The sequence below is a fragment of the Oncorhynchus keta genome, chromosome 3 (genome assembly GCF_023373465.1).
Source record: "Oncorhynchus keta strain PuntledgeMale-10-30-2019 chromosome 3, Oket_V2, whole genome shotgun sequence".
Taxonomy (NCBI): Eukaryota; Metazoa; Chordata; class Actinopteri; order Salmoniformes; family Salmonidae; genus Oncorhynchus; species Oncorhynchus keta.
This window is the reverse complement of record NC_068423.1, coordinates 14,947,841-14,960,435: the sequence shown is the minus strand read 5'-3', so window position 1 is coordinate 14,960,435 and position 12,595 is coordinate 14,947,841. Positions and strand designations below refer to the sequence as shown.

Genomic DNA, 12,595 nt, shown 5'->3' with positions numbered 1-12,595 from the left:
CACTCTGCGGAATAGTTTCGATTTCAGTCACAGCAGAAGGCTTGGCCACGAGATTGTGCTGGTTTGAGCCGGCATGGACCAGATTTTACAGGCTACAAAGGAAGCAGATTACCACTTGTATCGAATTCCGTATTGAATGAAAAAAATCTTTGTTTGAAAAATCTGCTGATTATCATAACAGAAAAATTGCAGCAGTGCAATTTTGAATACTGGCTGGCATTAAAAAGAAATGAGGAAAGGCATTCACGGAGGCGTAATTATAACATTTACAATGTTCTGTGTTTACCACTTTCTCTGGAGCAAAGCTAGCGTTGTGGGTACTTTTTAAAAGAATGTATGCCAAAGAAAAATACATCTATATGGAGAAAAAAAGGGAATGCCAAGCACAAAACCCCTCATATAGTTTCAGCAAATCCTCCACGAGGACTTCCAATCGGCCAAGCAGCACAAATAAGATAGAACAACTTTTGTTTGGTCCTCCATTGAATTGGACGGCAGGGCTGCGGCGTGTGATCGGCGGCGGCTCTGGCTGGCCTGTTCAAATCCTAAATAGCCACATGTGTAGTTTTAAACTTTGGCCCCCTCAATAAGGCATTCAACGCAGGCGGTTGTGACCTTCGAAATAATGGACAGTTTCCAGGCTGCAAAGTGGCCCTTTTTCTCACCGAAAGAAAGAGGGAAGAAAATCGTATTTCTTTGTAACATTTGTTAGCCTGTCTGTTGCTGCTGAGTTCCCCAAGGCAAGATCTCTCTAAAATGCAACTCTCAGCACACACAAATAAAGCTTTTTTACTTTTAGGTATATTTAATTGAACTCTTTTTATTTCATTCTGTCACTCGAGGGTTTCTATATCGCTTGATAGTGGTGCAGTGCTACATTATTTCTCTGACCTTTTTTTAAATTGTTCTTCAGATTTGCCCTTCCATGGTATTTAACTTTTTTAAACTCAGAATTACGATATTTAATGATTATATATAAAATACATATTTGTAATTGGAAATCTTTTTATAATTCAATCGGGGAAAGCTTACTAAAAGTATATACGTTTCTAAACATCAATCCACCCTAATTCAAAGCATAATATTTATTTTGTATATTTAAAGAAATTCACTATTTTTGAGGTTAATTGTCTACAAATAGCCATATTATAGATTTTTTTTACTGAACAGTGACAATAATATTGATGGTGCCACTCCAGATATGACTGTTTTAATTTTCTCACTCTCTCAAATGCTAATAGTCATCCGTCAGAGTACAACGTTACACTGACGTAATTGTGCTTACATTTCTCATCAATGTTTGCCGACTGGGTGGCTGCTTCCTTGTTAACTCTTCGGTGTGAGTACCTTTCAGAGGAGGCTGTTATTCTTGACGACTGTGGCCACGACAACCAATAGTTTAACATCAATCCTACCACCAAAGCTTTTTCTTTCTTCTCAACCGTCAAGTTCATCATTTCTGATCCAAGTCCTCCTACCTCTTTTGTGATATCATAGCAAATGATTTCAAACTAGCAAAATTCAAAATGACCACCACATACAAAGTGAGATGAGAGGAAAGTCATGTATCCCTGAGCCTCCCTTCAGATCTGCTAACCTTTAATCTCACCCAAGAAATAGAGATTTAAAAGAAAATCATCTGCAACGGCTAACAAATGAAGAAACTTGTCCTTCCCCTCCTCTACTAAATCATGTTGCGTTCACATGATAAGCCCCCTCTTCATGACGTTCCCCGACATGAAGAGCAGGTTGTGGAAGCGTCCTTTTTTAGTTGTGATAAAACTCTAATTGAATTGTTGCTGTCCTCCAATGTCTCTCTCTCTCTCTTACATATCGAAAGTATCTTCTATTTACCTATTTCTATTTGACATTCTCTTTCATCAAAAATGAATAACTAATGCAAAGATTCATTTTTCATGTCCCCCCCGGTAACGGTTGTCCTGATAATAAGCTCCATCGTTATGTATGTATGTATGTATGTATGTACAGTGTATGTATAACACAGGCGCCCTCACACGGGTATCCATACATAATCCACACAGCAGGCGTCTGTACTGAGGTACATGAAATATTGACAATATGTCACCATTGATGGACACATTGCCAACAATGGAATGGTTCTACATTTGTAGAATAAAAAAGGCATATCTCAATACGTTTTGTATTATCTCCCTGGGATCCTGCATCGGGATATATAGATAGATGTATATATTATTCCCTCATTTAAACTTCTATGCACACTGTACTCAAACTGTATTTTCCTACTGTATAGAGTGGGATCTAGAATGTCTTTGCCATAAGTCCTGTGACTTCCTCAACGATGCTAGTTTAGACACTGCGAGGCGAGCAATCCATTCCCTCTCGTTGTCTCATGTGACAGGGAGAGAACGTGATCTTAGCCCGTTCCGAAAAGTCTGCGCGAGTCTCGTGTTGAGCGTCGTTTAATGTGCTTGTCTGTGATTTCCAAACGCTGAACATGCAAGCCGATAAATCGTCAAGGTTAATTCTATACCCGGCCGCATGATCTGCTTCCTGCCATGTCTTTCCTTTTTATCTTCCCCTCCCTCTCTCTTTCTCTCCCTCTCTCTCTCTGCTTTCACGTGGCAGTTGATCAAGTTACGTGAAGAGGTAAGTTCCTCTATGGCTATCCTGTTTTTTTTATTCCTTTCCCATCTGAATATCTTTATGCCCTCATCTCTGCAGCCTAAAGGCCAAGGCTGTTTTCTGAGGTTCTTATGAGCCTCTGTGTATAAATTCAATGAAATGTATTTTCTGTACAAGCCTGAAAAGGTATTATTTCTGATAGTACACTCTTTACAAAGCACATATTGATAAAAAGGCAGGGATAAAGGACGCTGCTGAAGGGTTAAACCCCAGAAGGCCCGCCCACTATTTCACCAGATAACTCTCCACGTCTTTATGCTCAGCAATCATGGCTGCTCAATATCACCCGGAATTAGGGAATTCTGCGTTTTTCCCTTAAATAGCACTTACTGTAAGCCTTGTGTAGTCGGGATGTAGTAGTAATGCTATAGTTGTTGTAGTTTTTGTATTTGTTATTGTAAAAAGATGGAGTGATCGGTTATCAGTATAATTATGATATTTTATATAGGGAATATTTCAATGTAATCGATGAATACATTCTGGATTGCTTCTTTTTTCAATTTTAAATGATCACTTCATCAAAGGAAAGCGAAGTTCATGTACTGTAGCAATACGACACTTTGAAACGTCTTTGAAGGCTGAAAATAATCTTTGCTCAGGTTTCTATTCTCCATCTTTGGGTTTCTATTGGCTTGTACAGTAACATGTCTTTCTTGCGATTGTGATATGGCTTTGTGTCAAATGTTGCCTGAGGAAGCTTTTATGTAATGTCGTCATAGGGGGGGATCTCCTATCTGCTATCCTCGCACAGCAATCTAGCACCATCAGCCCGCCACTATCTTGATGCGACCCCTCCCCCCCACCGTTACATCACCGCCATGCTACACCTTTCCCCATAGAATACTGTTGAATAGACACAATGCTTGGTTTTTATATTAAAAGACCGACAGTAGAGGGTCTTGGATTGTCTCTTCTGGTCTGAACACATGGAAACATGGGCTGGGAGGGAGCATGGCTGGTGGCCACGGGCTCGCTGAGAGCTGGTGGAAAAACCCACGTGCTGACATGAGATGTAATGTAACCTGATTTGGAGTTCAATTGTTGCCTGGATTAAAAAAGACAGCAAACGGTGGTGTTTTCTTCTGGTCTTTGTTTATTAGCAATTTTGCTCTGCATGAACCTGCTGGAGTAAAATTCTCATCACTCATTCCGTTAACTGACCAGGTTCCCCTCCTTCAATCGCCGTTCAGAATGACTAACAGGACACAATTGTCAACAGGAATATCTGTTGATGTATCCATTGTAACTTTGGAGGCACTAAGTTATTTAGAGGCACTTAGACAAACACAAATATACATTTAAAGATGAATCGGCCATGCTTGAGCAAATCTGTTTGGAGCATCTCTTTAGGCAACATGAGACTTACTTTTCATCTCTGTGTGTGGATGTGTGCATGTGTTTTGTAAGGTCGTCTGAATGTGTATATGCAGGGTTCTTAGTGTTAGCCAATGTTTTTGTTGTGTTTCCTGGAGCTGAGCGATACTATTCCTATCGACGCCACCCTCCATTCACGTCGATTCAGAACGCTGTTCTCTCCAGATTTCTTATTGTCCTCTTTCCTCCACCTTGCCACACTGCATGCCTCAGGTCAGGTGAAACCTTTCGTTGCCTCGCCTGTCTTCCCCTGTGCAACGCACCACTCTTTAATTATATCACCACTCTTCACTATATCAAAAATTCTTATCTACTCTCCTTTCTTCCCATTCTTCCTGCATTTGAATCAAAGGCTGGCACAGCTTATTCACACTTAAGCCCCCCTTAAAAAAAAAAAAAATAACTATACTTTTTCCTCAGCTGGAAAACATGTTTAAATATTTAGCACCCATATTCACAGCTGTTTGACACTTCTAATTCCTCATCTTACAAGTCCCAAACAAAACCGCGGCGAAGATCACACAGCCCGTCTGAATCACAGCTGTCATCATTATTCACTTTGACCCCCCCCCCTTATTGAAGTAATAAGGAATCATTGTAACTTTTGAAAATGGTGATGGTTACCGTCGTTGTTTGATATTGAATAAAGGCAGCAGAAAAAGGGAAGGAAGAGATTTTTTTGCGCTGCAGATGCATTGTTCTGCTGCTGCCAAAGACCCCCCCACACACACACACACATGCACACACAAATACATCTAATTTGTATAGTTCCTAAGAAGGTCTTTGTTGCAAATTCAGATGTCAGATAAAAAGGCATACGTGGAAATGGGGAAGGGGCGCGCACCAATGCAGTCGCGGACGCACACTATGTGTTGTTCTTACATTGTTTTGTGTTTAGCTGTATGTGAAGAAGATTCATTTAGATAACATGCCATTATCATTTTCTCCTGGAGGTGTATGGCAGGTATTATTATGGGTCTGTGTTTGTGTGTTTATTCTTATGATATTTTGGTGACTCTGCTCCTCTGACATAGCCACAGGGGTCAAGGCTTGATATATGCCATTTAGCAGATGCTTTTATCCAAAGCCACTTCTAGTCGTGTGTGTGTGTGTGTGTGTGTGTGTGTGTGTGTGTGTGTGTGTGTGTGTGTGTGTGTGTGTGTGTGTGTGTGTGTGTGTGTGTGTGTGTGTGTGTGTGTGTGTGTGTGTGTGTGTGTGTGAGCCCCGTGCTCTACACAGTTGTAGCTCACCAGGAGTGGCTAGCAACTCCCTCTTATTTAAATGGTTAGCAGGGAAGATGCTCAAACTGACTGGGTGTCTTAGGGAAATGCACCATTGTGTTTCTGGAGGGTGTAGTTCTGCACTGATTCCATCCTCTTGTCCCATTGCGTCAGTAGAGAGATGGTTATACAGGTAAAGTAGTGTTGTTTTGGGCTGTTGTAGATTGTAGGTATTGGATTATGGATATGATACATGTTTAGAACTCGTACCTACAACTGGTGTTGGCACTGGTTTCGTGTACGAGGACCACCCTGGTGTGTTAAGATGACTTCTCAGCATTTTTAGAAATAGCTGAACCATCCGGAGGGTTTTTTATTCTACATTATTTCCTGTTGGTGGATTTTATACATCTGATGAAGTGGTTAGAAGGCTGGTGTTGGTACTGGATCTGTGCCGGCTGGCCTGCACTCTCACCCCTTCAGCTTCTGTCAGTGTCAAGCCTGGCTGGGCACATTATTCTAATGATGAGAGGGAGGCTGGATGGTGGGAGGGAGGCTGGATGGTGGGAGGGAGGCTGGATGGTGGGAGAGAGGGAGAGACTGAGACTGGAAGGGTGGAGAGAGAGGGTGGAGTGAGGAAGGAAGGGTGGAGAGAGAGAGGGTGGAGTGAGGAAGGAAGGGTGGAGAGAGAGAGTGGAGAGAGAGGGTGGAGTGAGGAAGGAAGGGTGGAGAGAGAGAGGGTGGAGTGAGGAAGGAAGGGTGGAGAGAGAGAGAGGGTGGAGTGAGGAAGGAAGGGTGGAGTGAGGAAGGAAGGGTGGAGAGAGCGAGAGGCTGGAGGTGGAGTGAGGAAGGAAGGGTGGAGAGAGAGAGACTGGAGGTGGAGTGAGGAAGGAAGGGTGGAGAGAGAGAGCGGGAGGGAGGCTGGAGGTGGAGTGAGGAAGGAAGGGTGGAGAGAGAGAGACTGGAGGTGGAGTGAGGAAGGAAGGGTGGAGAGAGAGAGAGACTGGAGGTGGAGTGAGGAAGGAAGGGTGGAGAGAGAGAGCGGGAGGGAGGCTGGAGGTGGAGTGAGGAAGGAAGCTGGAGAGACTGGGAGGGAGGCTGGAGAGTGAGGGGGATAGGGAGGATTGCGGGAGGGAGGGAGAGAGAGAGGTATAGGGATGGAGGAAGAGGAGAGAGAGAAACGCTTTGAAGTGGCTTTTCAGCGCAGCTAGTCTGCTGGCCGTCTCAGGGAGACGTGTCACCTTTGCCGAGAGGGAATAGGAAAATCACGTTTCGAATGGTAATGATAACATACTAATCACTTGAGCTCTTTGAAGAACGGGGGAGCGAGCTACTCTGTCAGTATCCCGGCTGCCTTGTGCTCCGAGGCACACAGCCAGGGTCTAGGTGTATTAGCTTAAGCGTTGCATGTCAATACGTCCCCTCCATCTCCGCTGATCCATAGGGGCTCATTAAGCCGAGCTGGCTTCCTTCTCTCTCCCCACGCGGCATGCACAGGCACACCACCATCACACTGCACACCCAGCCACCCACCCACCACCGCTTTCTCCCTCTCTCTCACCATCACCCCCCGACCCTCTGTCCCCTCACTTCCTTTAACTATTGAAAAGTATTTCTGTCAATTTAAATTACATCTGTCCACCAGTGAGGAGAAGGTGGCTAGAGAAAAAAAAAGAAAGTTCAGAGGCAGTTTTCCTTGTTTTCCCCTCACTCTGATTTTGTCAAACTTTGAACATTTCCTTCTATATTTTGATAGCTTAGCTAGAGATTCCAGAGCTCCCCTCCCTCCCTTTCTAAACAAATGTAAACCCCTTTCACAGAGAGAGTTACCGTTCATCTGAGTGGTGGATCTATGGTACTTCTACGCTAGACTTGATGGGCTTGCAGAACGTCACACTTGTAGGTTCAGTGAAGGTTTGACCACTGAAAGACTGGAGAATCCCAAGACAAATGACCTTTTATGTAGGTCAAGGTGCGTACTTGAGTTCAGGTTACTAGTCAAGGTGGTACCTTGGTTCAAACCCTTGACTCTGACCTTTTTCCCCCGTGACTTTATCTGCATGAGATTGTAAGGACCGTTTATAATGTAATAATACAATGGCATTGAATGTGGTGTTATGACCCTGATGTCACTTTTAAAGGGACAGTTCACTCAACTTACCAAATCACATATTGGTTTCCTTGACATGTAAACAGTCTATGGACAAGGCATGACAGCGTGCTGTGGTTTCCCTGGCACTGTTTTCAAATGCTAACGTTTCAGGACTTAAACGGACCGATATTAGACATTTTTCACGCGTCATTCCCACAGATTTTGAAATTGTCTCAAATTGATTGTGAAGCTCAACCGTACAAATTATTTTAACATGACGGTAGATATGCTAATATTGGGCCTTTTGACTTTGTGCCACAAGTGCTAAAATGTTAGCTTTTGGAAACCAGGGAAACCAAACCACAGCACGGCTGTCATGCCTTGTCCATAGACTGCTTACATGTCAAGGAAACCAATATGTGATTTGGTAAGTTGGGTGAACTGTCCCTTTAATTTCCGAGTCACAAGACGCAGCACGATCTGACCTGGTCTTGGCTTCGAAAGAATCGCCAGCAGTGAATGGAAGAACGACCATTTTGATTTGTTTCTTTCAGAAGAGCAGCTTGCTATGGATGTCGCCCATGGAAGTCACAGATATTCTTGATGCCAAATGTGTTGGCCTATAACAACTCCTACTGCTGTCTAGCTAGATACACAGCACATGGAAATGCAGAAACGATCAAATTGCTCACTATGAAACACAAAGTACCTCGGTAGCCCTTTGAAACTTGTATACAGTATATCCTTTCAATGGGCAACCTTGTCCATTCGTCGATACCTATGAATAAGCCAACATGCAATGCACTCTGCGTGCAAGGCTTGAAATGCTGCTGTTCGGTCTATTCTGTCTATACTAGGATTGTCTATTATAGTGGCCAATACTGACTGGTGAGACATCCGCGGTACATGTGCTGATTGTACAGGTATGACTATTCTGTAAGCTGTGTAGTGTCTCGTTGTTCCCAGCGTAGATCAGTGTCCATTTGTTGATGGTGTAAATATGTCACTGCTCAGTGTTTTATAGGATTGCATAGTACGTGCTGGTGTTTCTTTGTGTGTTTTGCTATTTGTTTTAGGGCTTTATGTTGATTCACAAATTATATTGTAGGCTAATGTTACATTTTACTAGTCGCTTGTTACGCAATACACTTCCAAATGAATTGTCAGGATATGGTCATATGGTGTCCTCTGAGGTGTTAAACTGTCTCACCGGCCATGTGCCACACCAGTAGAACTTTCTAGAAAGCAATACATGTCCTATGTTCCATTAACCAACTTCACGAGGAGAGTAAATGCATTTGATTTCCACTTTAATGAGGGTTTTCTCCTTAATTCCAAAGCCGTCGCCTTGACAGTTTAAAAAAAAATGTTCTTCTTGAAAGCCGCAAATGATCATTTATTACATCTCAATTAGCTCTTCCTCCCCTCCCTCAACTTTGCCCTCCACGCTAAATGTGAAGTAATGAGTTGCAGGAGACTGAACGAGATGAGGTGGGGGACATCTCAATTATATAAAGAGAAGAACCTTCTGGTGCTTCTCACTTTAATATTGATTAAGAATAGATACTGTATTGTCCATTTTTGGAAAACATTTCAACAGTAACAACTGCCATATATATACCCAAGCTCGACATGCATGTTGCCAATATTTCACCGTCCACACTTGGTTGTTCATAACAATGATTGTCTCTGGCCAGGGCTATTGCTGTTGTGGTCATAGTGTTGGTCAGTGTTTTGTGACGGCGTCGAGATGTTTCTCCGGCTTCCCAGCCCTCTCAATCATTATGTTTCTGTCTTGTATTTCTCCCATTTCTTTTAGAGAGCACATCTGTTGGACAACACAGAGAAGCTGGAAAGGTCATCTCGGAGGCTGGACGCAGGCTACCAGATAGCAGTGGAAACCGGTATGTGTTCTGTTTGGTTGGGAAGGGGGGCATTATGAAATTAGAGGTGGGGGTGGGGTGTGTGATTGAGCGACAGCAAATTGTCTCACTCTTATGCGGGGTGGAGAGAGAACTTTTTTATTTTAAAACAGCCGCCTTGACGACTGGTGACATTTTCAGGAGCACATCAAAGGTGAGCGAGGGAGAAAGAGGTGTACGGGCTACGCCACTCCGTGTTCGGCTCCTGGAAAAGCATGCGCTCTTCTTCTCCCATGCATCTGTCTGGCTGTGAGTGAGAGGTGTTTGTTGTTGTTGTAGCTCTACTGAAAATAAACAACATCAGCGTTTCCTCCGCTACTTCTTCATTCGGAGAACCAATCAAAACGCAATAAACATCACTAAATAAATCGGCCCTCTAGAACAGAAAATCAGGTTTTATCCTCACGATCAAGGTTTGTTTTTATCTTTTATATATAGGAAAATGAGACTCATTTGGATTTGAAACCAGTCCTTTTATTTTCTGACATTATTGAGTCACAGTGTATTCCTTCGAGAGATATCAAAGCTCATTCTTGAAGTTTTAACTGGCTTTCTTTGGCTTCCGCTGTAGTTTTGAAAAGTTTCTTAATTTACACTATAATGGAGGGGTGGCACGTGTGTGTGACATCGACAGATTTAATAATTCAATTCGAGAAAGGGGTGCACAGACTGCCTTTTGATGTTCAGTAAGTAGAACTCACAAATTCATAAATACAATCTGCATTCTCTGCTTAAAAATGTTGTTTCATATGATTCTCCGATGATCTCCGAGACTTATACTATTCCTGTTTTCAACGTGTCCAACTCTGCGGCAGCCCATATTTTGATTCCATTGAGTCGTATCTTTCAGTCGAATGGCTTGTTTTGATGTTTTGTCACGGCCGTTGGTTGGTGTTAAAGAAATGTGCTGTGGTCTAACCGCGTTCTCTACCTCCTGGGTCCCAGTTCTTTCCACAGTAAAGGCTAGCAGCGCGCCCTCTGACCCCTCGTCGCCAGTGGCCATCTCATCCGCTCTGTGTGTGCGGCTAACTGAGAACAATGTCTGTTTATCAATGCCCCTGGTCCCCCACACACTGCTCAGATCCACACCGGCAGTGGGGTGTTTGGGGTTTGGTGGGGTATGAGCTTTTGCCCCATTGTATTTAATCCCCTGACGTCCCCGGCCCTCTGCTCAGATGCACAACCTCAAACAGCAAACGGTCAGGGAGGACCAACGCTCAGAACACAACTAGGTAGCAACAGAACAGACACGTTGGGAACTCTGTCAGACTACTAACAACAGAAAAGCTGCAGTATGTCGAGGACCCAGACACACAGAGAATATATGCACTGAGAGCCCGAACATTGACAAGCGTCATCCATCCAAGTGGTTTGTGAATTGAAGTGGGCGAATGACCCCTTTTTTGTCCAGTTTTCCTGCATCCGGCATCCAGTCGCGTTGTGAACCTTTCCTGCTTCACCACCCTGTGCTGCATATTTACATCAGTGGAAAATCACACCACATGATCAAATACTGTGGAGAAATTCAGATTATTTTTCAAATCTTTTTGTGTTTGATTGTATTTCAGTGAGGAGAACTGTGCAAGCACTCAATTCACCTGTTTGGCAGAGTAAATGGCTCATTCAGTTATCTCACTTTAAAACAAAAAGAGATTGATGATGATAATAATAATGACAAGAGTATGGCTTTTATTAATCGATCTGAATATATTTGTACATGTTAAATATGGCGGCGGGTAGCCTATCGGTTAAGAGCGTTGAGCCAGTAACCAAAAGGGTACAGCAAGGCACTGTACCAGAATTTCTCCTGTAAGTTGTTCCGGAAAAGAGTGTCTGCCAAATGACTAAAATGTAAATGTAAACTGTTATAGGATACACTTTGAAATGTTGAATGTAGGGGTGTATTGTCTACAAAGGGTTAAAGAATAATAATTTGTGCAGACGAGTTGTCCAATCAACAACTCACTCTGGTTGTAAAATAGACTTTGTTACCAGAAACCTGAACTCTACTCAAGAGGCTAATAAAACCACTCTTAGTGAAGAACAGTTAATGAAGCTATTTGACAATAGTTCAAAGTTACCTTCCAAATCCACACAATATATAATTATGCCCCATACAGTAGGTACTATAATTGACCAATTCGGAGTAAGAAATATATTTTAAAGGAGGTTTCTCTTTTCTTTCAAAGAGAGAAATCCTGAACAAAGGAAGAGAGAAAGATGGAGCTTCAACTGCTGCTTGGCATCGATAACATTCCACTTAATGACCACAGATCACAAAATGCCAGTGTACCGTGAAGTCACTTTTATAAAAGAAGAGCTTTTCCAGATGGTGAATCTTAACAGAATATCATTTTTCTCTCTCTCTCTCTTTCAATTTAAGGGCTTTATTGGCATGGGAAAGATAATTAACAGTAAACATTACACTCACAAAAGTTCCAGAAGAATAAAGACATTTCAAATGTCATATGATGTGCCAATAGTTAAAGTACGAAAGGGAACATAAATAAACATAAATATAGGTTGTATTTACAATGGTGTTACTTCTTCAGGGTTTGCCATTTTCTTGTGGCAACAGGTCACAAATCTTGCTGCTGTGATGGCACACTGGTATTTCACCCAGTAGATAAGGGAGTTTATCAAAATTGGGTTTGTTTTCAAATTCTTTGGGTCTGTGTAATCTGAGGGAAGTATGTGTCTCTAATGTGGTCATATAATTGGCAGGAGGTTTGGAAGTGCATCTCAGTTTCCACCTCATTTTGTGGGAAGTGTGCACATAACCTGTCTTCTCTTGAGAGCCAGGTCTGCCTACGGCAGCCTTTCTCAATAGTAAGGCTATGCTCACTGAGTCTGTACATAGTCAAAGCTTTCCTTAATTTTGGGTCAGTCACAGTGGTCAGGTAGCCAGTGTGTGCCAGATAACACAAAAAAAACACAGCAAACTAGAATGTTAATTACTTGACACATAGGAAATAATTATCTTTTTAGTTTTCTCATGATTTGGTTGGGTCTAATTGTGTTACTCTATGGGGTCTGTTTGTGTTTGTGAACAGAGCCCCAGGACCAGCTTGCTTAGGAGGCTCTTCTCCAGGTTCATCTCTCTGTAGGTTGATTGCTTTGTTATGGAAGGTTTGGGTATCACATCCTGGTGGTTGTAGAATTTAACGTCTCTTTTCTGGATTTTGATTATCAACGGGAATCGGCCTAATTCTGCGTTATTTGGTGTTTTACATTGTACACTGAGGATATTTTTGTGTTTGTCCCATTTTGTTAATTCTTGGTTGGTGAGCGGACCCCAGACCTCATGACCATAAAGAGCAATG

The 12,595-nt window shown here is 42.6% G+C and overlaps 1 protein-coding gene across 4 annotated transcripts in view; it reads left to right on the top strand.

The window, feature by feature from the left end:
- Window positions 1-12,595, top strand: part of LOC118367472 (vesicle transport through interaction with t-SNAREs homolog 1A-like) — a 205,748-nt gene that overhangs the window by 31,997 nt on the left and 161,156 nt on the right. For 2 of the 4 annotated variants that reach the window (XM_052490713.1, XM_052490718.1), the window contains exons 5-6: window positions 2,608-2,628; window positions 9,170-9,254. In XM_052490713.1, coding sequence (XP_052346673.1) covers window positions 2,608-2,628; window positions 9,170-9,254 — 106 coding nt within the window. The remainder of the gene's footprint in view (window positions 1-2,607; window positions 2,629-9,169; window positions 9,255-12,595) is intronic. The other 2 variants (XM_052490715.1, XM_052490720.1) reach the window with 1 other exon arrangement.